This window comes from Salmo salar, chromosome ssa22, assembly GCF_905237065.1.
Source record: "Salmo salar chromosome ssa22, Ssal_v3.1, whole genome shotgun sequence".
NCBI lineage: Eukaryota > Metazoa > Chordata > Actinopteri > Salmoniformes > Salmonidae > Salmo > Salmo salar.
The window spans coordinates 4977350-5004915 of NC_059463.1; the positions used below are offsets into that span (position 1 = coordinate 4977350).

Here is a 27566-nt window from a genome sequence, read left to right on the forward strand (position 1 = left end):
TGCACTTTTGCAGCCAGGCATGTGTTGTGACTGAGTGTGTGACAGAGAAAATCATTTTTTTGTGTCATTTAGAGGGAAAATGCATGCATTTTAGCATTTGAGTCACTTTTCAAAAGTTGCTAAAAGTTCCAAATACATTTTTAAAAGCAGCTTAATTTGTTGCTAGGTGCTGTTTGAAAAAGAAGTTGCCAGGGTAGTCTGAAAAGTTGCTAAATCTAGCAATAAAATTGCTAAGTTGGCATCACTGGTGGCAGCTGCAGAATCACTTTCTACATCGTTTTTTATTCATTAGAAAATCCATTAATTATATTTGATTTCACAACACCAAGATGAAGAATCATGGATGTAACAGGAGGACTAGACTTACGGTTCCCTCAGCTAGAGCAGAGATGACGTTTCCTAGAGAAGACAGAGACTTGTTGATGTTCTTAGCTTCATCCAGCACAGCTCCCTCTGCTCCTGTCTTACTGACCTGTGGAAGCACATTACAAAACACATACAGTACAAAGGATTATGCACAGAAACGTCACACATATTTTGTACAGGTACCGTACGTTATAAAGATCGATCAATATATACTGTACTGTCAGGTCCATAATTATTGGCAACCTTGATAAAGATGAGCAAAAAATACAAAATAAATACTGAGTTACGTTGTATGCTAAATTGTATGCTACATTTTTGGGGAGAAATTATAAAAATGTTTACTAATACAATTGCTCAGAGAAAGATATTTAGCTTAACAACTAAGAACAAAAAAAATCTAGAAAATATACAGTGGGGGAAAAAATTTTGGGATCCCCTGCTGATTTTGTACGTTTGCCCACTGACAAAGAAATGATCAGTCTATAATTTTAATGGTAGGTTTATTTGAACAGTGAGAGACAGAATAACAACAAAAAAATCCAGAAAAACGCATGTCAAAATTTTTATAAAATGACTTGCATTTTAATGAGGGAAATAAGTATTTGACCCCTCTGCAAAACATGACTTAGTACTTGGTGGCATTACCCTTGGTGGCAATCACAGAGGTCAGACGTTTCTTGTAGTTGGCCACCAGGTTTGCACACATCTCAGGAGGGATTTTGTCCCACTCCTCTTTGCAGATCTTCTCCAAGTCATTAAGGTTTCGAGGCTGACGTTTGGCAACTCGAACCTTCAGCTCCCTCCACAGATGTTCTATGGGATTAAGGTCTGGAGACTGGCTAGGCCACTCCAGGACCTTAATGTGCTTCTTCTTGAGCCACTCCTTTGTTGCCTTGGCCGTGTGTTTTGGGTCATTGTCATGCTGGAATACCCATCCACGACCCATTTTCAATGCCCTGGCTGAGGGAAGGAGGTTCTCACCCAAGATTTGACGGTACATGGCCCCGTCAATCGTCCCTTTGATGCGGTGAAGTTGTCCCGTCCCCTTAGCAGAAAAACACCCCCAAAACATAATGTTTCCACCTCTATGTTTGACGGTGGAGATGGTGTTCTTGGGGCCATAGGCAGCGTTCCTCCTCCTCCAAACACGGCAAGTTGAGTTGATGCCAAAGAGCTCCATTTTGGTCTCATCTGACCACAACACTTTCACCAGTTGTCCTCTGAATCATTCAGATGTTCATTGGCAAACTTCAGACGGGCATGTATATGTATTTTTGAGCAGGGGGACCTTGCAAGCGCTGCAGGATTTCAGTCCTTCACGGCGTAGTGTGTTACCAATTGTTTGTGTGTTACCAATTGTCTTGGTGACTATGGTCCCAGCTGCCTTGAGATCATTGACAAGATCCTCCCGTGTAGTTCTGGGCTGATTCCTCACCGTTCTCATGATCATTGCAACTCCACGAGGTGAGATCTTGCATGGAGCCCCAGGCCGAGGGAGATTGACAGTTCTTTTGTGTTTCTTCCATTTGCGAATAATCGCACCAAATGTTGTCACCTTCTCACCAAGCTGCTTGGCGATGGTCTTGTAGCCCATTCCAGCCTTGTGTAGGTCTACAATCTTGTCCCTGACATCCTTGGAGAGCGCTTTGGTCTTGGCCATGGTGGAGAGTTTGGAATCTGATTGATTGATTGCTTCTGTGAACAGGTGTCTTTTATACAGGTAACAAGCAGTGGTAAGGAGCACTCACTTTAAGAGTGTGCTCCTAATCTCAGCTCGTTACCTGTATAAAAGACACCTGGGAGCCAGAAATCTTTCTGACTGAGAGGGGGTCAAATACTTATTTCCCTCATGAAAATGCAAATCAATTTATAACATTTTTCACATGCGTTTTTATGGATATTTTTGTTGTTATTCTGTCTCTCACTGTTCAAATAAACCTACCATTACAATTATAGACTGATCATTTCTTTGTCAGTGGGCAAACGTACAAAATCAGCAGGGGATCAAATATTTTTTTCCCCCACTGTAGGGGTAAAAATGATTGGCACCCCTGTTTCCAATATTCTAGCACCCTCCCCTTGCGAGGATAATGACACTGAGCCTTTTTGAAAAATGCTTTATGAGATTGGAGAACACGTTGGGAGGGATGTTAGACCATTCCTCCATACAGAATCTTCCCAGATCCTTGATATCCTTTGTCTGCTGTTATTGACAGCCCTCTTCAATTCAAACCACAGGTTTGTCCAGAGACTAAGATGGTCATGGCAAAATTGAGACTTTTTGGTTTTTCCTTGTGAATTTTGATTAGTGCTTGGGGTTCTTGTCTTGCTGGAAGATCCTCTTGCGGCCAAGTGTCAGCCTCTTGGCAGAGGAAACCATGTTTTTGGCTAAAATATCCTGGTACTTGGTAAAGTTCATGCTGCCGTTGACCTTAACAAGGGCCACATGACCAGTGGATGCAAAATAGCCCTATAACATCAAAGATGCATCACAATATTTTAACATAACACCGTCTGGAGTTTTATAGAGGGCATTGGCACTTGGATTGGAACCGGTGCTATGGTCAGATGACCTGAAAAAATAGAGCTCTTTGGCCACACACACCAGTGGTGGGTTTGGCATTGAAAAAAAAGCATATGCAGAAAAGTACATCATACATGCACCTACGGTAAAATATGGTGGTGGATCTTTGACGTTATGGGACGATTTTGCTTCCACTCGTCCTCGGGCCCTTGCTAGTTCACCAATTACCTATTACTGGAGAGCTGAGAGCTGAGCGTCGATACAACGCTAATAAACACACTTGGGACTATATTAAGTGCTGTGTGCAGAATCTACTTTTTTCTGCTGTAGTTAGCAGCAAGAACACTGGTCCCAATGCACATATGTATAAATTAAGTTGCTAACTGTGGCCAATACAGAGTAGAAAGAAACCCATTTTAACATGGCAGACCAGTTGTACTGATCTGTCTGTGACTGAGATGGATGGAAGGAAAAGATAACAGAACAGCCAGATGAAAGAGAGAAAGAACACGTCTCTTGGGATGCAATAAAGATGGTTCATTAGTTACCCTAGGTAACTAGACTAGGTCTTCACCTTACCTTCTCACTATCAGCCAGGTATATAATTCAATCACTAAAGGCCAGTTTCTCTGACAAAGATTATGCCCAGTCCTGAACTAAAAACCATGCTAAATGGAAATTCTTTATTAAAATAGGTTATTCTGTGGCCCTAAATGTCTAGACCTATACAAAGTGTATTGGGATGCAATAAAAATGCTTTGTTACCATTAACTACAGTAGGCTTTAACCTCCTCACCTTCTCACTCCCAGCCAGGTCCACCAGATAGAGCTTCCCACACAGTTTTTGTTCTGTCTCCACGTGCTCCTGCTTGATGTTGATCAGGAAGATACTGTGACTCCTGGAGCTGTGCTCATTCATATCTGGAGAGGGGAGGAAAGGAGAGGTGATGTGATGTGAGGAGAGGTGTTTGTGTGAGAGTGGAGGACACAGAGATATAAAAATATATAGCAAAACACTGTGATAGACACCCCAGACACTATATAAGATTCTACAGAGTAACTCTAAAGATGTGACTTTACACTTCACACTATACATTGTACTAAGTGGCAGAGTGGCAGACTGCCAGAGTGGTGGTGGGACTCACTGGTGACAACAACATGGCAGAGATGTAGCAAACACTATGTAAAAAAAAAACTGCCACATACACTCTACAGATAATGTTAAAAGTGTCAGTGTCAGAGTGTCATTGGGACTTACTGGTGACAGCAACATGGCGGTTTGCTTTTCCCTCATCAATAATATCCATCACCTCCTCTGGGCTGGAGACAAAGCGCTCAGTGCAGCCCTGAGAATCAACAAATAAACGTTAGAATTGTTCGAATTCATTCCTGTTCCCAAGAACTCTAAGGCTACCTGCTATAATGACTACCGCCCTGTAGCACTAACATCTGTAACCATGAAGTGCATTGACAGGGTAGTTTGTCACACATCAACGCCATCATCTCAGACACCCTAGACTCACTCCAATTTGCATACCTCCCCAACAGATCCATAGACGACGCAGTCTCAATTGCACTCCAGACTGCCCTCACCCACCTAGATAAGAGGAATACCAACAGTGCATTCGGAAAGTATTCAGACCCCTTCCCTTGTTCCACATTTTGTTACGTTACATCCTTATTCTAAAATGGATTAAATACATTTTTTTCCTCATCAATCTATACACAATACCCAATAATGACAAAATAAAAACAGGTTTTTAGAAATGTTAGCAAATTTATAAAAATAAAAACAGAAATATCTTATTTACAGGTGAAGTCGGAAGTTTACGTACACTTAGGTTGGAGTCATTAAAACTTGTTTTTCAACCACTCCACAAATGTCTTGTTAACAAACTATAGTTTTGGCAGGTCAGTTAGGACATCTACAAGTAATATTTCCAACAATTGTTTACAGACAGATTATTTCACTTATAATTCACTGTATCACAATTCCAGTGGGTCAGAAGTTTATATACACTAAGTTGACTGTGCCTTTAAACAGTTTGGAAAATTCCAGAAAATGATGTCATGGTTTTAGAAGCTTCTGATAGGCTAATTGACATCATTTGAGTCAATTGGAGGTGTACCTGTTGATGTATTTCAAGGCCTACTTTCAAACTCAGTGCCTCTTTGCTTGACATCATGGGAAAATCAAAAGAAATCAGCCAAGACCTCAGAAAAAATATTGTAGACGTCCACAAGTCTGTTACATCCTTAGGAGCAATTTCCAAATGCTGGAAGGTACCACGTTCACCTGTACAAACAATAGTAAGCAAGTATAAACACCATGAGACCACGCAGCCGTCATACCGCTCAGGAAGGAGATGTGTTCTGTCTCCTAGAGATGAACGTACTTTGGTGCGAAAAGTGCAAATCAATCCCAGAACAACAGCAAAGGACCTTGTGAAGATACATGAGGAAACAGGTACAAAATTATCTATATCGACAGCAAAGCGAGTGATATATCGACATAACCTGAAAGGCCGCTCAGCAAGGAAAAAGCCACTGCTTCCAACCCGCCATAAAAAAAGCCAGACTACGGTTTGCAACTGCGCATGGGGACAAAGATCGTACTTTTTTGAGAAATGTCCTCTGGTCTGATGAAACAAAAATAGAATTGTTTGGCCATAATGACCATCGTTATGTTTGGAGGAAAAAGCGGGAGGCTTGCAAGCCGAAGGACACCATTCAACCGTGAACCACTTTTTACTAGGATTAAATATAGGAATTGTGAAAAACTGAGTTTAAATGTATTTGGTTAAGGTGTATGTAAACTTCCAACTTAAACTGTAAGTACTCAGACCCTTTGCTATGAGACTCGAAACTGAGCTCAGGTGCATCCTGTTTTCATTGATCATCCTTGAGATGTTTCTACAACTTAATTGGAGTCCACCTGTGGTAAATTCAATTGATTGGACGTGATTTGTAAAGGCACACACCTGTCTATATAAGGTCCCACAGTTGACAGTGCCAATCAAAAACCAAGCCATGAGGTCGAAGGAATTGTCCGTAGAGCTACGAGACAGGATTGTGTTGAGGCACAGATCTGGGGAAGGGTACCAAAACATTTATGCAGCATTGAAGGTCCCCAAGAATGTGGTGGTCTCCATCATTCTTAACCTGTTGGGGCTAGGGGGCAGTATTTTCACGGCTGGATAAAAAAACGTACCCGATTTCATCTGGTTACTAATCCTACCCAGTAACTAGAATATGCATATACTTATTATATATGGATAGAAAACACCCTAAAGTTTCTAAAACTGTTTGAATGGTGTCTGTGAGTATAACAGAACTCATTTGGCAGGCAAAACCCTGAGACATTTTCTGACAGGAAGTGGATACCTGATGTGTTGAATTACCTTTAAGCCTATGCCATTGAAACACACAGGGGTTGATTAATGTTTTGGCACTTCCTATTGCTTCCACTAGATGTCACCAGCCTTTACAAAGTGTTTTGAGTCTTTTACTGTGAGATCTGACCGAACAAGAGCCATGGAACGGTGATGGCCGATTAGACTCTGGCACGCGAGTTCATGTTGGGTACCCTCGTTCCAATACGTTATAAAAGAGAATGCATTCGTCCACCTTGAATATTATTCATGTTCTGGTTAAAAAACGCACTAATGATTTATGCTATACAACGTTTGACATGTTTGAACGAACGTAAATATATTTTTTCCCCTCGTTCATGACGAGAAGTCCGGCTGGCTTAGATCATGTGCTAACAACACGGAGCTTTTTGGATATAAATGATGAGCTTTTTTGAACAAAACTACATTCGTTATGGACCTGGGATTCCTGGAAGTGACATCTGATGAAGAGAATCAAAGGTAATGGATTATTTACATAGTATTTTCGATTTTAGATCTCTCCAACATGGCCGTTTGTCTGTATAGCAAAGCATATTTTTCTGGGCGCAGTGCTCAGATTATTGCAAAGTGTGATTTCCCAGTAAGGTTATTTTTAAATCTGGCAAGTTGATTGCGTTCAAGAGATGTAAATCTATAATTCTTTAAATGACAATATAATATTTTACCAATGTTTTCTGATTTTAATTATTTAATTTGTGGTGCTGACTTGACTGCCGGTTATTGGAGGGAAACGATTTCCTCAACATCAATGCCATAGTAAAACGCTGTTTTGGGATATAAATATGAACTTGATAGAACTAAAAATGCATGCATTGTCTAACATAATGTCCTAGGAGTGTCATCTGATGGAGATTGTAAAAGGTTAGTGCATCATTTTAGCTGGTTTTATGGTTTGGTGACGCCCGTCTTTGAATTGACAAAACATTACACACAGCTATTGTCAATGTACTCTCCTAACATAATCTAACTTTATGCTTTCGCCGTAAAACCTTTTTGAAATCGGACAACGTGGTTAGATTAAGGAGATGTTTATCTTTCAAAGGGTGTAAGATAGTTGTATGTTTGAAAAATTTGAATTTTGACATTTATTTGGTTTCAAATTTGCCGCTCTTGAAATGCACCTGCTGTTGATAGGGTGCACCACGGGTGGCACGCTAGCGTCCCACATAGCCCCAAGAAGTTAAATTGAAGAAGTTTGGAACCACCAAGACTGTTTATAGAGCTGGCTGCCCAGCCAAACTGAGCAATCTGCGGAGAAGGGCTTTGGTCAGGTAGGTGACCAAGAACCCAATGGTCACTCTGACAGAGCTCATGAGTTCCTCTGTGGAGATGGGAGAACCTTCCAGAAGGACAACCGTCTCTGCAGCACTCCACCAACCAGGCCTTTATGGTAGAGTGGCCAAACAGAAGCCCCTCCTCAGTAAAAGGCACATGACAGCCCGCTTGGAGTTTGCCAAAAGGCACCTGAAGGACTCTCTGACCATGAGAAACAAGATTCTCTTGTCTGATGAAACCAAGATTGAACTCTTTGACCTGAATGCCAAGCGTCACATCTGGTGGAAACCTGGCACCATCCCTATGGTGAAGCATGGTGGTGGCAGCATCTTGCTGTGGGGATGTTTTTCAGTGGCAGGGACTGGGAGACAGAATCGAGGGAAAGATGAACGGAGCAAAGTACAGAGAAATCCTTGATCAAAACCTGCTCCAGAGCTCTCAAGACCTAAGACTGGAGCGAATGTTCACCTTCCAACAGGACAACAACCCTAAGCACACAGCCAAGACGACGCAGGAGTGGCTTCGGGATAAGTCTCTGAATGTCCTTGAGTGGCCCAGCCAGAGACTGGACTTGAACCCGATCAAACATCTCTGGAGAGACCTGAAAATAGCTGTGCAGTGAAGCTTCCCATCCGACCTGACAGAGCTTGAGAGGATCTGCAGAGAAGAATGGGAAGAAATTCCCCAAATACAGGTGTGCCAAGCTTGTAGCGTCATACTCAAGAAGACACAAGGCTGTAATCGCTGCCAAAGGTGCTTCAACAAAGTACTGAGTAAAGGCTCTGAATACTTAATTTTTTACAAATAAATGTACAACCATTTCTAAAAACCTGTTTTTGCTTTGTCATTATGGGGTATTGCATGTAGATTGATGAGGGACTTTACAAAAAAATCTATTTTAGAATAAAGCTGTAACGTAACAAAATGTGGAAAAAGTCAAGTGTTCTGAATACTTTCTGAATGCACTGTATGTGAGAATGCTGTTCATTGACTACAGCTCAGCGTTCAACACCATAGTCCCCTCCAAGCCCGGGACTGAACACCTCCGTCTGCAACTGGATCCTGGAATTCCTGACGGGCCGACCCCAGGTATTGAGGGGTAGACAATATCACCTCCGCCATGGTGACCATCAACACAGGGGACCCACAGGGGTGTGTGCTTAGTCCCCTCCTATACTTCATGTTCACCCATGACTGCGTGGCCACGCACGACTCCAACACCATCATCAAGTTTGCTGACGACACAACGGTGGTAGGCCTGATCACCGGCAACGAGGAGAATGACTACCGGGAAGAGGTCAACCTCCTCAACCTCTCCCGTAATGTCAGTAAAACCAAAGAGTTTATTGTGGACTACAGGAAACGGGGGGGGTCGAGTACGCCCTCATCCACATCGACGGGGCTGTAGTGGAGTGGGTTGAAAGCGTCAAGTTCCTCAATGTCCAAATCACTAAGGACGTAAAATGGTCCAAACACACAGACACAGTAGTGAAGAAGGCGCAACAGCGGCTCCTCCCACTTTTTAGAGGTTGAAAAGATTTGGTTATACTGCTGCACCATTATACTGCTGCACCATTGAGAGCATCTTGATTGGCTGCATCGCTGCTTGGTATGACAACTGCACCGCAGTTGGTAGTGAGGACAGCCCAGTACATCACTAGGGCCGAGCACTCTGCCACCCAGGACCTATATCAGGCCAAGTGAAAGGAATGCTCTGAGAATTGTTAAAGACTCCAGCCACCCAAGCCATAGACTGTTCCCTCTGCTTCCGCACGGCAAGCGGTACCAGAGAAACAAGTCTGACACCAAGAGGCTCCTGAATAGCTTCTATCCCCAAGCCACAAAACTGCTAAATGGCTAACAAAATGGCTACACGGACTATCTGCATGGACCCTTTTTTTTTACACTGACTATGCACACTCACAGGACTCTACACACTCTCACACACACTCTCACACACACATTCACACTGACACACCAACACACACACACACACACACACACACACACACACACACACACACACACACACACACACACACACACACACATATATATACTGACTCTACACACTCTCACACACACTCTCACACACACATTCACACTGACACACCAACACACACACACACACTCTACGCACACACACACAATCTTCGTATACTCTGCTGCTACTCCGTTTATCATATTTCCTGATGCCTAGTCACCTTACCCCTATACATAACTACCCCTACCACTCCAGTATCCCTGCACATTATAAATATGGTATTGGCACTGACCCTGTACTGTACAGCATATAGATTACTTACTTTCTCGTGTTCTTCTTATTTATATTTCTCGTGTGTTTTTGTTCTACTTACTTTAATGTACTACGAATATTGATTATTGCATTGTTGGGAAAGAGCTTGCAAGAAAGGCATTTTACTGTACTTGTGCAGGTGACAATAAAACTAGACATTTAAAAATTTGAATTAGTTGGAATTGTTTCCTGACGTAATAATGTTATCGTTATGAAGATGACACTTAATGTAGAGCCCATCACAGATGAGACCCACAATTTACAGATGGCCAGTTAGTTAACATCCCATCAGCAGTCTGACTCACCTTCACATATGGAACCCTGTTCTTGTCCTCATGCACTGCCAGATTGGTCTTCGTCACTGAGAGAGACAGGGGCAGAAGAGGAGAGATGTCATTATTACTGTCATGACGTTGGCCTGTGGGTAAGGTTTATGACCCCCCCATAAATACCTTTCTCCCTTCCCCTCTCTTTCTGACCCTACTGAAGGACTTGAATAGCCTGTGTTAAATATAGAGAGTCTGGAAACATCAAACAAATGGGGAAAAGGAACCATATTTTGGTAATAAAACCAGTTGGAAATATGCTTGGGAACGTAATGAGTATGGATGTCAGTTCGGTTGTCATCTGAGACATTATGACTGATGACAGGACAACATAAACTGTACCTGAGAAAGTATACACCCTCTAGTTATCAGAGTAACATGGAATTGTTATGCAATTGAAATGTTTGATATTGAAATTGTTTGTTAGGAGATTCAATGTAATTTTAGCTTCCAAATGAGAGAATTGGGTTTTCATAAGGAAAGTGCCCTGCTTGATCAGTGGCCCACCCCTGTGAAGAGACAGGGGTTATAAATGATGAAACACATCCTTCCCCCTCTCCACTATATAAGCCTTTGACGAAAAGATACCCATGGTTCCAGTACGTGAGGTCTGCAGCCTCTACGTTAGAAGGACACACGTCAAGTACAGAACTAAGCCAACCTCGGCGTGAGCTTTGGCGGCGAATGGTATGAACTTTGAGCTTATTCACTACAGAAGTGATACTTCCTAGCCGTTGAGTTAGCAGAGGGCGCTGTAGACGGGGGCTAGGAAAGGACGGACGATGGATCCAGTCTAACAGACAGACGAAGATACCACCACGTATCCAATTTACCACCAGAGACATTCTTCCGAGGACAGGAAGATCTGTTGGCCAACCCGGCCAGCATCTACGACCAATCTACCGAAGCGCAGCTCAGAGTAAATATTTCTTGCATTTTCCTTTTCCAAATGAGCGGTAATTTAGAATGCATAAGATAATGTATTTACAATAGCATAGCTGCTGTTTCTTTGTTCCTAAGTCTTCCCGCTCTTTCATTCAAGCCCAACCCCCTTTCCTTTGTGTAACCAGCCATCATGTATGACATCATTGTATTCGGCATATTTGTAATTCTGTGTGATTAGTTTAGGTATTTAGTAAATAAATAATTAAACCCAATTTTGTATTGCTGATTCAACTTGTTAGCCAGGGTTCGTGAAGATAGCCAAGAATTTACAACTTTCATTATGAGACTGAAAATAAGATAAGGGTTAATATTGACTGCTATCGATGTAAAATATGACTAAGTATTTTAAGAGTTTATTCGTAAGATAACGGCTCTATAAACGTTCTTCCGTGGTGCCCCGACTTTCTAGTTAATTACATTTACATGATTAGCTTAATCAGGTAATATCTATTACAGAGAAAGGATTTTATAGGTTAGCATGTCATATCACTTAATCCGGCATAGCCAAAGACACGATATTACCCTACAAGTACAATCACCAAAACTGGACAGGAACAACTGTTACTTAAGGCAGTTTCACACATAGTTCTGAGCTATAGTTCGATTCAGAGTTTGATTATTTGTTACATTATATATATTTTTTTCTTTTGGTCCGGTGGATTTCACATTGCCAAATGTCAAAACGAATGAACAGGTCAAAACAAAACGATGTGTTCATGGAAGTCATTTGTTTATTGGAGAAAAACGCTCACGTTAAATCCATCTATGAGAAGCATAAGCATGAGAAGCTTGTGTCTCCCAAACGTCATATTACTTTGGTCTTTCAACAACTTGCAATAGCCGCTCTAACTGCGACTTGAATAGGCTATATTGAGTAGCCTACATGCCTGGTATAGCCCGTGTTCCCTGATCTGCATCGGATGCGCTCATAAATGCATGCATTGATACTCAGAGATATCAAGTTATGGTACTGTGTGCTCGCAGTCAAACAACCAGTAATACTACTGGCCTCTGGTTATTTTCCTGTGTTTGGTCCGGACTGCATTCTCACCTGCGGTGAACCACACCACAGTACAAATGGAATCAACCGAGACCACCCCTTTTTGAGCGAACCACATTGCGTTGTTGAGTGCGCTCCCGAGTGCTGATAATGTTCACACCATATATAACAGGTTGTTGAGAATACATTAATTGCCTCTGGCTGGTGTGATTTACTCAGATAGACATCTACTTACAGGGAGTCTAGCCACAGCCCCTCTAGAACCTCACACATACTATCATAAGGGTATCATTTTACTGTTGCACATACAAACAAAATACTAAATTCAAGTGGAAATGACAAGTCACATTGAAAACCGCAGTGTGTGTGTGTGTGTGTGTGTGTGTGTGTGATTTTAGTGCTGTGAATACACTTACCATCCAGAAGATCTCTGATTTTGTCCATGTATATTTCAAAATAGGACACCTGGTGAAGAGAGGAGAGAGCATATTGAGAGAAATGAATCTTCGAGGGGACAGGGGACTGATTATACTAATATGTCAAATATGTTATCTTCTTGGCTCACAGGCATTCTGCTAGGTCTAGTCTCTTGTGAGCACAGAGATTTGGTTCTGCGTGCCGAGTATGCCAGGTATTAGTTGTGCGATATAAGATAGTTGTGATTTAGGCAAATGTACAAATATGACAAGATGCTAATGATTTATTGATATCCTGTGTCCATGCATTCCATAATTCCAGAGGCCATGAACACAGACATCATACACAGTTCATGGTGAGGTGATGCAGTAGACTGGTTTGGTCCAGATGTTTATGCTTTAAGTAGATTTTGATGTTTGGGATGTTTTATTGCACATTATGCACCATGCATATTCATCAACAGTAACTCCAGTGATTATAGAGCGCTATAGCTATGATGGATTCAGACACACAGTTTTCAGTTATGGTGAGATGGTGCAGTGGCCTGGTCCAGTGATCTGCATGCTATGGCAGGACAATTATAGCCAGAATAGTTGTCTAAGGCACATCTTTACCAGACTACTGGTGCGGACACGTTCACATTTACAGTGATTACAGAGGGTCATGGTGGATTCTGACATCACACTCTCATTTATGGTGAGCTGGTGCAGTGGCCTGGTCCAGTGATCTGTATGCTATAGCAGGACAATATCCAGAATAGCCGCAATAGCCGCAGGGGGGGCCAGTGCCCCTGTGACAACAATTTTGGACCTCTTGTGGAGTATGAAATAATTTTTACATAACTAATTTTTGCTATCGTTCTTTTTTAACATCCGTTATTAGACAGTGGCAACGATGATGATTATGAACATGATCTTTTGCTTGCTAATGCCTGCAATGCAGTGAAGAAAACGATATGACAACATTAACGTCTAATGTAACTGGCCCCAGTTATTCCAGAGTGCCACTGTGGATTGAGGCATCACACTCTCAATTATGGTGAGTTAGATGGTGCCATACAGTGGAGGCTGCTGAGGGGAGGACAGCTCATAATAATGCCTGGAATGTAGTAAATGGAATGGTATCAAATGTGGTTTCCATGTGGTTGATACCATTCCATTGACTCCATTCCTCAGAAGCCTCCACTGGTTCTCTAGTGTGGTCGGGTCCCAGATGTGCTTTAGCTAACTCCTCTGAACTATTGGAGCATGACAATAATAACCATAGGAGTTGTCTGGAGCACATAAACTCAGAAAAAAAAGTGCTATGTAGAACCTAAAAGCAGGGGCGGAAATCCCGGGGGGGGACGGGGGGGACACGACCCCCCCCATCCTGGGAAAAATATGATTTGTCCCCCCCAATATATCACTGAAACATAACTATGTACTTGAAATAATATTAATAATACACAATGAAAGCAATTGTGCTGATTATAGACACTTAATAGTGCGTTTTTAAGTTTCAAAAGATTGCGACCCCCCCACCCTTTGCCTCACAATGGTTTGATCCACTGCCAGTTCCTTAGTTGGCAAGGTAACAGAGGGGTCGTGTCTACTGTCTGAAAGGCACTCAATGAATGTAACTGACGTAAGGTTAATCCAGTCAATCACGCACACACACTAGCTGAATATGCAGAGCTAGCGCGCAAATATTAACTATTAAGCTAGCTAGTACCTATTCCATTTATGTGGCGTCGTCAAAGATGGAATCTTTGCTATCGTCAATTTATTCCAAGATCAGCATGCAGATGATGTAAGTTAGTGCTTCAAAGTCCCTGTGATAAGGTTAGCGATAAACTGAAGTCCAAACTGAACAGAACTACACTCTCTTCTACCATTGTCTTAAATATATTTAATGGTCTCGTTGCAAAAGCTAAATTGTCGCAAGGGAACTTTTATTTATTTATTTTATTTCACCTTTATTTAACACAGGTAGCAAAGATTATAGCAAACACCACTGAAACTGAATTGGTGCTCGCTAGTTTTGCAAATTCAGCTATTGTTGGAAGCCAGCCAATATGAAACAAACTATTCAAATTACAAAAGGTTGCAGCATATGTTGTGTAAATGGTGAACTCATACAGCTGTCAACTCTTGTCATTTTAATCCGTTTCACATTTGCTAGCTACCTTTTAGATCGAAGCCCAAATAGAATGATAGAAGATGATAGAAGCCCATCTCCTACTGTAAATAACCTACACACTGTGTGTGTGTGTAGCCAGCCAGCCAGCCAGGTAGAAAAATGGCAGAAAAATAAAAGACGGACATCAGAGTATTTTTCAGTACACCAAAACGCAAAGTAAGAACCCTAGTAGCCTAATATCTCAGACTAGTTGATAAAATGTTCATAAGAAAGAAATGAAATTCTAATGGAAATGTTTCACAATGATGTCATTAGGCAGAGCAGGCAACAGATGGCACACAGACAGCAGAGTTGGGGACAGCTATGCAGGGACAGACTGGCAGAGACAGGGAGTCTCAGGTAAGTTTGTTGAGTCTTTGTTTGGCAACATTATGAAAGGTTCTCAATTTTTTGACTTGTAAAATAGGAACATAATTGGAAAATGCCATGGATACCCCCACTCTCAACTTAAACTGGTGACTGAACTAAGATTTGTTAAAGGCAATGGTATTGCTGTTGTGATTAGTTGTGTAGTTTTGGGTACCGCTAGTTAGGAGTACGGCAAACACCTTTTTTCTTTGGTTCCTCAATATACATTTACCATATTACAATGTAGGCTATGTGTTACAGCACTACTTTTGGTGTCCCCCTCAGGAATTGCTCTTGAGAAAATGTCATGTAATTGTCCCCTCCAAAGTTGATATCAGATTTTCGCCCCTGCCTAAAAGGGTTCTTTGGCTCTTCATATCAGAGAACCCTTTGAAGAACCCTTTTTGGTTCCAGGTAGAAACAAAAAGGGCTATCTTACGAACCCTTTCGGAAACCCTTTTTTTTAAAGAATGTGGAGACGTGGGACACCACCATGGCTACTGGTACAGAACATGTTGTTACTACAGAGCAGAGGTTCATGATGGAAGATATCACACATTTCTCAGTTATGGTGAGCTGGCGTGGTTGTCTAGTACAGAAGTGTGTTTTAGTTTATCCAACTCCTTGAGTCCCCAGACTATCGTGGTCATGAGGGTCATGTTTAAGGGGTGTGCTCATCCCCAGTGCCACTATGTTGATTGTAGAGGAGGTGGTTCTTATGGCAAGGATGACCTAGACGACTTGACACATCCTAATAATAACAACCATAGGAGTTTTCTAGAGCACATAGAGCAGTGGAGGCTCCTCAGCGCAGGAAGGGAAGGACCATCCTCCTCAGTGAATTGCATAAAATAAAAATAGTGAAACATAAAAAAAAAGCAATCCTTTTTTAGATAAAACTATACTAAATATATTCACATGTCACCAAATAATTTATTAAAACATTGTCACGGTTGTCTAAAGGATCGGACCAAAATGCAGCATGGTTGTAGTTCCACATATTTATTTATTCCGTGAAACGTTGCGATACACAAATAACTAGAATAATAAAAACAACAAACCGTGACGCAGAGAGAAATAAACACTACTCAAAAGATAATCACCCACAAAAACAGGTGGGACAAACATCAGCTTAAATATGACCTCCAATTAGAGACAACGACAACCAGCTGCCTCTAATTGGAGATCATACCAAACAAAACCAACATAGAAATACAAAACTAGAAACTGAACATAGAAATACAAAACATAGACAAACACCCCCTGTCACGCCCTGACTTACTCTACCATAGAAAATAACAACTTACTATGGTCAGGACGTGACAAACACACTGTTTTGCAATGAAGGTCTACAGTAGCCTTAGCAGCACTCTGTAGGATAACACCATGGTGTAGCCAGGTGACAACTAGCTTCTGTCCTCCTCTGGGTACATTGACTTCAATACAAAACCTAGGAGGCTCATGGTTCTCACCCCCTTCCATAGACTTACATAGTAATTATGACAACTTCCGGAGGATGTTCTCCAATTTATTAGAGCTCTTGCAGCATGAACTGACATGTTGTCCACCCAATCAAAGGATCAGAGAATTAATCTAGAATTGAAAGCATAATCTACAGCTAGCAAGCACTGTAGTGCATAAAATGTGGTCAGTAGTTGACTCAAAGAAAGAGAAAGAAAATAGTTAAACTGTTTTGAACAAATTCATTTCTTTAAAAATGAAGGAGAAGCAAGAGAGAGAGAGTGAGAGTGAGAGAGAGAGAGCTATATTTAGTCATTTTACTTTCACTTTCACTTACTTAGCTAGCAAATGCAGATAGCTAGTTTAGCCAACTCAAACGCCCGGCTCAAACAGAGGGATGCTATGTTAGCTAGCTGGCTATGAATATGAAACCCTGGAAGTAATCCAAGTCAAGGTAAGCTTTTGGTTTTACTAATTTATTGCCACCGGGTCCCGTCTGTGTAACTGCTAAAATGCTTACTGACTGTACACTGTACTGCATGGTTGTAGCGGATTTACTAATGCGTTAGTTCTATTAGCTAGGTTGACTATGACGTTACTTTAGCTAATGTGGTGACAACGATGTAGGCTGTGTGTAGCGGCTATGATATGGTTTGGCTTGGAAAGGTTTTTTCACCTGGTCATATGCAGCTGATGTGTTGTGCATTGAAGTCCACAAGCGGAGGGAAAAGGTAAGAGGAGGATAGCGCGTAGATGTGAGAAGGAATACAACGTGGCTGCTATGAAAGTGAACTGTGTTTGCTTGTGATTCATTCCACCGATTCTGTTGAAAATGTTTCTTAAACGGAAGCAAACGAAACGGGGATAAACATACCTGAATTGTCCAATAGAAACTGTCGTTTGCAACTGTTGGACTAATGATGTCTGTCACCTAAACATTTTGGGGCAACCTCATGATAAGTGTAGGTAAATATTTATGTAGTAGCCCAAATATATCCATGTTACATTGAACTGGGTGAATGGAATATGAATGACAGTTATCCAAAATCCTATAATAGAAGTAAGGTCAAAAAAGTCCTCCCTCATCTTAAACAGCACTGACCGACACTGACATAGAGATCTGGTACACCACCTTGCAACTGGTGCAGAAAATGTTGTCACTACAGACCAGAGGGTCATGGTGGAATACAGACATCACACTGTTCTCAGTATTTGTGAGATGGTGCAGTAGTCTGGTCCAGTAATCGGTATCCTATGGTGTGATACAAATAGGCAGAAGAATTGGCTAAAAGGACATTCAGATCTAGGACACCAGACAGTGTTTCTAGAGACATCATCAACTAGATAGATGTTGAGACAAAAGAGACAGCAAGACAAAATTAAAAGTGGCAGAGCGGTTTTCAAAGTGATGCCCAGAGGGGCAATGTGTGGTCCGGAGTCGGCTGCACTACCGCTTGACCAGACTATGGGACTATTGGTGCAGACAGACAGTGTTGTCAGCAGAGTACAGACCTTGATGTGGAACTCAAGGTTTTCATCCATTGCGAATATGTGATTGAAGATGTCCTCTGCAATTCTGGGGATGATCCCCATCCCATGAGGGTCATGCAGCTTGCCCTGAAAGAAGACAGAAGGGATGTGGGAAAAGAAGATGGGAAGTCAGAGAAGACGAGAGGAAGAATGGATAAGAGAAAAACACTTGGGGGAGGTCACTTGGCAGAGGTTAAAGGAGAGTAAAAGAGGGAGTTAGAGAGGAGAGGGGGAGGAAAACAGTGTGAAAGGAAGAGGGGGGGAGAGAGAAGTGGAAAAGGAGGAGGAACAGGGGACAGGGACTAAACTTGGAGGAGAGTCCGGTGATATTTAGAGGAGAGGAGATAAGACAGCAAATCATTTAAAGCAAGGGGACTTCAACTACTGGAGTGTACAATGATTTATGCCAGTCAGTGTTTTTTTAACCACTCAACTAATCATCAATCCATTGATTAGTTCTGATGGATTCTGGGTTCTGACTCCTAAAACTTGGAATAGGGTTAATTATCAGGTATCCTGTTGAAATATTGAGTGCTATGGTTTACACCAGAAGTTAATGGTTATCTGTAGGAGGAAGGTATATGGTGGGTGCAATTAAGCTTGGAATGTACTGAGTGTAGAGAAAACGATCATATGTGGCAGGCATTGATGAGGGGAGAGAGCCATGGATTAATGATGAAGGGGGTCGAGGTCAGGTCACGTTAAGGGAGAGGAACAGTTTATTGACCGTATCACTTAGTTTCCTGCCTAGCAATAAAGATGCAATGTTTAGCAAGAAGGAGGAGACTCCACCCAAATTGCGGTATGTATACCACCACAGGTGGAACCATGTTTTTGTCGGTTCAGCTGTTCGACCCTTTGGGATGAATAAACTTGGTTTAAGCTTTCATTGTGTCCATCGAGTTCTTACTCTGATAATTAGAACCTAACAGTTCAATTAGGTGTGCTTTGCTGGGCAGGAACAAAATCATGCAACCTGCAGGGTACTACCCGAGGACTGCAGCTGAGAATCACTGGTTTATTTCACTCTACATAAAGAACACTCCAGGCTACGTCCCAAACTGGACAAAAGTAGTGCACTTTATAGGGGATAGGGTGCCATTTAGGATACAAGCCAAGTCTAATCTCTGTGGTGATGTGGTCTACAAAAACGTACCTCCATGGTGTGTGTTTTTCCAGAGGAGGTCTGTCCATAGGCGAAGATGGTGCCATTGTATCCCCCGAGTACATCTAGAGACAGGAGACAGAGAATACAGTATGTTCAAAAGAACAGCACATGTATAAAGTAGGAAAGATACAGGACAAAGGACACTAGATGTTAGATATACTGTAACAACACATCTAGATGCAGGGGAACAGAGGCAGTAGACAGAAGGCAGAAAAGGAATGATAGTTAGGCCTATACAGCAACAGCACATTTTGTTAGGAGATAGGAGACAGGAGGCAGAATGCAGGAGAACAGAGGCAGAATAAGGAGACAGGAGTAGGGAGAGGATGTTAGACAGAAGACAACAGCCTCCTCATTCAGCCCATAGCAACAAGACACTGCACCACCAAAGATTGCCCACCTACAGACAGAACAACACACACACACATACGCGCTCACACACACACAAAAACACCCACACAACCACACACCCACACACACCTACAGAGAGCACGATACAGCAAGCGCTAACAAGCAGCACAACCTCTGTCTTGTCAGACAGTGGGCAGAAAGTCAAACATGAGCAAAAATACATACCAACTACCAGGCTAGGAGCCGAGGGGGAACCATAACTACTTTCATCCTATACCATTTCATTTCACACTCCTTTTATCTTTCCTTCTTTCTGCTGCTTTCCCTCTCTCTGTCTCTCTACATCTGTCTCTCTCTCTCTCGCTCTCTCTCTCTCTGTCTTTCTATGTAAGCTATTCTAGTCATGCTGGTATTGGAGCGAGCCAAAACTGAACGGTGACATAAACAAGTCAGTCAAGACACATGGAATCTGTCTTTGAGAGGAGAGGTAGAGAAGGAAGATAAGAGGCCAGAGCCAGACAGACAATTAGGCCAGTGCAGCAGAGAGAGAGAGATCCAATTATCTCTGTACTGCAGACAAACTGAGTTAGACCAGCTCTATGGCATCTCTTTCACTCTGTTCTCCCTTCCTTTCCTTTCTTCCTTGTCTACCGTATGTTTCACACCTCTCTTATTTTCCTTTCCTCTCATCCTTTCTTTTTGTTCTCCCCTCTCTTCTTTATTAGTACCTTTGATTTTCTATGCTACGCTCTGGCTGTGTTCTCATCTGTTTTCTCTATTTCTCTTTCTTCTGACAGTGCTGTTCTTTCCCTTCCATTAATCTGTCCCAGGCTCAATCACAGACAGACAGCATAGCACTCGTTTGTCATGTTAGACAACGGGATTGAAATCTGCAATCGACACTCTCTATGAATGTGGGAAAGGAGAGGAAAGGCTGGACATCAAGATGAAAGAGAGGGGAGAGAGATACAGAGAGAGTGAGAGAGAGCATGCAAGGAGAAGAGAAAGAGCAAGGGAGAGACAGAGCAAGATAGATAGCTCTAATTTTTAATTCAAGGTAAGCTTGCACATTATTGTTATTTTAATTTATTTTCATCAGAGCCTAAATAATACTGGAATTAAACTTCAGAAACAGAAAGTGCATGCAATGAATCAGCTATCAGTTGTTCTTTGTTTCTGGCCATTTTGAGCCTGTAATCGAACCCACAAATGCTGATGCTCCAGATACTCAACTAGTCTAAAGAAGGCCTGTTTTATTGCTTCTTTAATCAGAACACAGTTTTCAGATGTGCTAACATAATTGCAAAGGGTTTTCTAATGATCAGTTAGCCTTTTAAAATGATAAACTTGGATTAGCTAACACAATGTTCCATTGGAACACAGGAGTGATGGTTGCTGATAAGGGGCCTCTGTACGCCTATGTAGATATTCCTTTTGTTAATCAGCCGTTTCCAGCTACAATAGTCATTTACAACATTAACAATGTCTACACTGTATTTCTGATCAACTTGATGTTATTGTAATGGACCCCAAACTTTGATCGGTAGTGTAGATAGAAGTACATGTAGACACAGAGAGATAGAGAGGAAGGGAGAGTGTGAGAGAGGGGGCGAGAGCGAGAGAGATCAAAAGATACAGAGAGAGAGAGAGAGAGAAAGAGCGAGAGACATGACAGAGAGAGATGGAGATAGAGACATACAGAGATGGAGAGGCTGGCACTCACCTTTGACTATCTGTTTGGCGCAGGTGTTGTACACCTGTTCCTGTGTTGTGTTGGTGGGGAACACCCGGTCAAACACATAGGACTTCCCCTGTGGAGCCAAGACACACAGTTCCTGGGTCAGTCAATGCATCAAAACAAACACACAGACAAACACCGTCTCTGGCTCTGGATGCATCTCAAATGGCACCCTATTCCCTGAACAGAAAACATGCACTACTTTTGACCCAATTCCCTATGTATTACACTATCATAGGGCTCTGGTAAAAGTAGTGTACTATATAGGGAATAGTGTGCATACAGAGACAAACACAGCCCTTAACACGGTCCATGAGAATGGTGCCGCAGGGAATGGGGGCCGTTTAATGGGTTTCAGAACAATTGTGCTATTTTGTGAATTTCAGACAGAGATTGAACAACAAATACTAGGGAGGTTTTTTGAATGCCTCACAAAGAAGGGCACATATTGGTAGATGTATATAAAAAAAGCATACATTGAATAACTCTTTCAGAATGATGAAATTATTAATTACACTTTGGATGTTGTATCAATACACCTACTCATTACAAAGATACAAGCGTCCATGTTAACAATTGCCGGAGAGGAAGGAAACTGCTCAGGAATTTCACCATGAATCAAATGGTGACTTTAAACAGTTACAAAGTTTAATGGCTGTGATAGGAGAAAACTGAGGATGGATCAACAACATTATAGTTACTCCCCAATATTAACCTAATTGACAGTGAAAAGAAGGAAGCCTGTAACAGAATAAAAATATTCCAAAACATGCATCCTGTTTTCAACAAGGCATTAAACTAATATTGCAAAAAATGTGGCAAACCAATTAACATTTTGTCCTGAATACAAAGTGTTATGGTTGGGGCACTCTTCATATTTTCAAGCATAGTGGTGGCTGCATCGTGTTATGGGTGTACTTGTAATCGTTAAGGATTGGGGAGTTTTTCAGGATAAAAAATGAACAGAATGGACCTAATAAGCACAGGCAAAATCCTAGAGGAAAACCTGGTTCAGTCTGCTTTCCATCAGACAATGGGACATTAATTCAACTTTTTGCAGGACAATAACCTAAAACACATGGCCAAAACGGGCAAATGTTGCACAGTCTTCACTGCCATTTTCAACCTGACCCCGTCTCTAATACCTGCATGCTTCAAGCAAACCATCTTAGTCCCTGTGCCTAAGAAAGCCATGGTAATCTGTCTAAATGTCTACCACACTGTAGCACTCATATCTGTAGCCATTACAGGCTTTGAAAGGTTGGTTATGGCTCACATCATCACCATCAACCCAGAAACCCTAGACCCACTCCAATTTGCATCCAGCCCCAACAGATCCACAGATGATGCAATCTAAATTGCACTCCACACTGCACTTTCCCACCTGGACAAAAGGAACACCCCCGTGAGGATGCTGTTCATTGACTACAGCTCAGTTTTCAACACCATAGTGCCCTCCAAGCTAATCACTAAGCTAAGGACCCTGGGAATGAACATCTCCATCTGCATCTGGACTTGCTGACAGGCCGCCCCCAGGTGGCAATCACTAAGCTAAGGCCCTTCATGCATGCGTGCTCAGTCCCCTCCTGCACTCCCTGTTCACCCACAACTGTGTGGCCTTGCACAACTCCAACACAATCATTAAGTTTGCCGATGATACGACGGGGGTAGGCCTGATCACCGAAGACAATGAAACAGGCTATAGGGAGGAGATCAGAGACCTGGAAGTGTGGTGCCAGGACAACAACCTCTCCCTCAACTTGGGCAAGACAAAGGAGCTTATCGTAGACTACAGGAAAGGGAGGGCCGAACACGCACCCATTCACATTGATGGGGCTGCAGTAGAGCAGGTCGAAAGCTCCTCAGTTCCTCAGTGTCCACATCACTAAGGACCTATCATAGTCCAAACACACTAGCACAGTTGTGAAGAGGGCACGACAATGCCTCTTCAGGAGGCTAAAACGATTTAGCATGGGCCCTCAGATCCTCAAAAGGTTCTACAGCTGCACCATTGAGAGCATCTGGACTGGCTGCATCGCCACATGTTATGGCAACTGCTTGGCATCCAACCGCAAGGCAAAACAGAGGGTAGTGCATACGTTCCAGTACATCACTGGGGCAGAACTCCCTGCCATCCAGGACCTCTATACCAGGCAGTGTCAGAGGTAGGCCCTAAAAATTGTCAAAGACTCCAGCCACCCAAGTCATAGACTGTTCTCTCTGCTGCCGCACAGCAAGCTGTACCGGAGCGCCAAGTCTGTGACCAAAAGGCACCTGAACAGCTGAACAGTTAATCAAATGGCTACCTGGACAATTCACATTGAACTCCTTTATTATTATTTTTATCTTAATTGTTTTGCACTGACTCTCTATGCAAACTCACGAGACTCTACCCACACATTCACACATACTACACAGACACACACACACACACACACACACACACACAATATATTCATATGCTCATACACACAAAACACACACACACACTCCACACACACACTCACACATAGACACACTTTCACACTTCACATACGCTGCTGCTACTCTGTTTATTATATATATTGATTGCCTAGTCACTTTTACCCCTTCAAACATACTGTATTATTGTTTTTATTGTGTTACTATTTCCTTTTTCATTTAGAAAATATTTGTCTTACTTTTTAACTCTGCGCTGTTAGGAATGGGCTTGTAAGTAAGCATTTCACTGTAAAGTCTACACCTGTCGTATTTTATTTTATTTGACTCAAGTCAGTTGGTCAATACATCACCTCATCCACTGTCAACAAAACTACTCCCCTGGTTATTGTGTGTGTGTGCGTGCGTGTGGGTGCGTGTGTGTGCGTGTGTGTGTGTGCATGTGTGTGTGTCTGACTCACTGCAAGGTGTTCCCTGCGATTACCCTTTTACAGAAACATACAGTACACCACAAAACATCAATATTTTACTACCACTATATGTAATGTGCTTGGAGAAAGCACATACAGTACTTTAATGTGTGGACGCCCATGGGGGGGGGGGATATTGCACATAGTTATTCCTCAGGACTTCTGAGCATTAGGTTTCTGAGTGTGGGTTTCTAGAGTAGATAGTGTGGAGAGAAAGAGAGAGTGTGTTTTGAGTGTGTTTCTGAGTGTATATACAGTGCCTTCAGAAAGTATTCACACCCCCTTGACTTATTTGTGTGTTACAGTCTGAATAAAAAAAATATTGAATAGAGATTTGTTTTCACTGGCCTGCACACAATACCCTATAATGTCAAAGTGGAATTGTGTTTTTTATATTTTTACAAATGAACTAAAAATGAAAAGCTGAAATGTCTTGAGTCAATAAGTGTTCAATCCCTGTGTTATGGCAAGCCTAAATACATTCAGGAGTAAAAATGTGCTTAACAAGTCGCATAATAAGTTGCAATGACTCAATCTGTGTACAATAATAGTGTTTTACATGATTTTTGAATGAATACTTCATCTCTGTACCCCACACATACAATTATCTGTAATGTTCCTCAGTTGAGCAGTGAATTTCAAACACCGATTCAACCATAAAGACCAGGGAGGTTTTTCAAGAAGGGCACCTATTAGTAGATGGGTAAAATGTGACTGCAGAAAGATTCGGGCAGTAAAGACTTAAAGCCCGGGAGAAAAACCCACCGGGTACAGGGGCTGCAATGCGATTTGAGCATGGTGAAGTTATTAATTACACTTTGAAAGGTGTATCTATACATCCAGTCACTACAAAGACATAGGCATCCTTCCTAACTGAGTTGACGGAGAGGAAGGAAACCGCTCAGGGATTTCACCATGAGGCCAACGGAGACTTTAAACAGTTACAGAGTTTATTGGCTGTGATAGAAGAAAGCTGATGATGGATCAACAACATTGAAGTTAATCTACAATATTAACCTAATTGACAGAGTGAAAAGAAGGAAGAATACAAATTATCCAAAACATGCATCATGTTTGCAACAAGGCAATGACCAACAACCAATTTGACACAATCCAGAATGAAAGCTCTTAGAGACTTACCCAGAAAGAATCACTGCTGTAATCGCTGTCAAACGTGATTCTACAAAGTACCGACTCAGGGGTGTGAATACTTAAGTAAATGAGATATTTCTGTAATTCATTTTCAATAAATGAGCAAAAATATTGCAACTGAGGGCAGATGATTTTTACACGCTTCAGCACTCGGCGGTCCCGTTCTGTGAGCTTGTATGGCCTACCACTTTGCGGCTGAGCCGTTGTTGCTCCTAGACGTTTCCATTTCACAATAACTGCTCACACAGTTGACCGGGGCAGCTGTAGCAGGGCAGAAATTTGATGAACTGACTTGTTGGAAAGGTGGCATCCTATGTCGGTGGCACATTGAAAGTCACTGAGCTCTTCAGTACGGGCCATTCTACTGCCAATGTTTGTCTAGGGAGATTGCATGGCTGTGTGCTCAATTGTATACACCGGACAGCAACAGGTGTGGCTGAAATAGCTGAATCCACTAATTTGAAGGGGTGTCCACAAACGTTTGGCATTGTAGTGTATATAACCCATTTTAAATTCATGCCGTAACACAACAAAATGTGCAATAGGTCAAGGGGTATGAATACTTTCTGAATGCGCTGAGTGTGTATTGACATTGAATGGCTATAGAGAGAGATTTTTTAAATAGGTGGGGTTGAATAGGTCTGGCAGCTGCCCCCTAGTGAGGATCACATGACTGGCCAACCCATTAGACAGATACATATATCATACTGGCTCCAGTATGGGAGGAAGAGCTGTAACACAAGGAGAGAGTGGATGGGTGGTTAGGGTTTCGGGTTTGCTTTAGGGTCAGAGTTAAGGTTAGAGTTTTTGGGGTTAGGGTTACAGATAGGGTTAAGTTAAGGGTTGTGGGTAGGGGTAGGGGTAGGGTTAGTGTTAGGGGTTAGGGAAAATAGGATTTTTAATGGTCAAACATTGTTCCACTCCAAAAAGTCCAGAAATTTCACGAAAAAAAAGCTTGTGTTTGTGTGTGTTTGTGTGTGTATGTGTGTGTGCGTGTGCGTGGACGTGTTTAACTATTCTTGTGGGGAGCAGAAATCCTCACAAGAATAGTAACCAAACTAAAATTTGACCAACTGGGGACATTTTTTTGGTCCCCACAAGGTCAAATTTTATTTCTAGGGGGTTTAGGGTTAAGGTTAGAATTAGGTTTAGGTTTAGGGTTAGGAGCTAGGGTTAGTTTTAGGGTTAGGAGTTAGGGTTAGTTTTAGGGTTAGGAGTTAGGGTTAGATTTAGGGTTAGGGTGAGGTTTTTGGGTTAGGGGATGAGTACGGGTTAGGTTTAGGTTTAGGGTTAAGGGTTAGGGAAAATAGGATTTTGAATGTGACTGAATTGGGTGGTCAGCAGTACAGCGGTACAAGACTGTGTGTGTGTGTGTGTGTGTGTGTGTGTGTGTGTGTGTGTGTGTGTGTGTGTGTGTGTGTGTGTGTGTGTGTGTGTGCGCGCGCGTGTGGTAAATGGTCTCTGCGGCACGCGGCCAAGTCAGGGATTGAGGTATTGAAGGACGGAGGAACAGAGAAATGGAGGGATGGAATGATGGCGGGACAGAGGGGTGGAGGAATGGAGGAGCGAAGGGATGAAGGGGCGGCCCTCCCTCCATCCCATCACTCCATCCCTCCCCTGCTGTTAGCCAGCACAGATTCAGTAATTAGTCCATCTAGCCTCACCTTTCCTCCTATCCTCCTATCATCTTCTCCTTTTCTCCTCTCCTCCTCCTTTCTCATATTCTTCTTCTCTCATCCCCTCTCCCTTCCTTCTCATCCTCTCCTCTCATCATATCTCCCCTCCTTTCTACTGCTCCTCGCTTCCCTTCTTAGCGCTCTGTGTGTAGATTGGCTAGGCACATATTTTACATAAAACTATATTTAGGATCATGCACTTCACTGAATTATACATGTTTAACAGTTGTGACAGAAGAGCCTGAAATGTTTATATTCACTTCTGAGCTGCTAGGGGTTCCATTCTGGAACATATTCCTGTTCTATTCTGGTGTTGTTCTGAGCTGCAATGAGCTGCAATGGGCCTAAGGACTTAATCTGCTTCCCAAATGACACCTTATACATACTGTCCTACTTTTGACCTAAGCCCTATAGGTAAAAGGTAGTGAACTACATAAGAAATATGGTGCCATTTGGATGCACACAATATCCACTGACTCATTGGCTTTAAACTCAGATTCAGGTAGTTCTA

The 27566-nt window shown here is 42.2% G+C and overlaps 1 protein-coding gene across 1 annotated transcript in view; it reads right to left on the reverse strand.

The window, feature by feature from the left end:
* LOC106582664 (kinesin heavy chain) overlaps positions 1-27566 on the reverse strand; it is a 147699-nt gene that overhangs the window by 77884 nt on the left and 42249 nt on the right. Inside the window, exons 2-9 of the mRNA XM_014165938.2 lie at positions 21325-21412; positions 19239-19312; positions 18065-18169; positions 12562-12610; positions 10180-10235; positions 4149-4236; positions 3687-3811; positions 368-472 (exon numbers count right to left, since the gene is read on the reverse strand). Of these exons, the coding sequence (XP_014021413.2) occupies positions 368-472; positions 3687-3811; positions 4149-4236; positions 10180-10235; positions 12562-12610; positions 18065-18169; positions 19239-19312; positions 21325-21412 (690 nt within the window). The remainder of the gene's footprint in view (positions 1-367; positions 473-3686; positions 3812-4148; positions 4237-10179; positions 10236-12561; positions 12611-18064; positions 18170-19238; positions 19313-21324; positions 21413-27566) is intronic.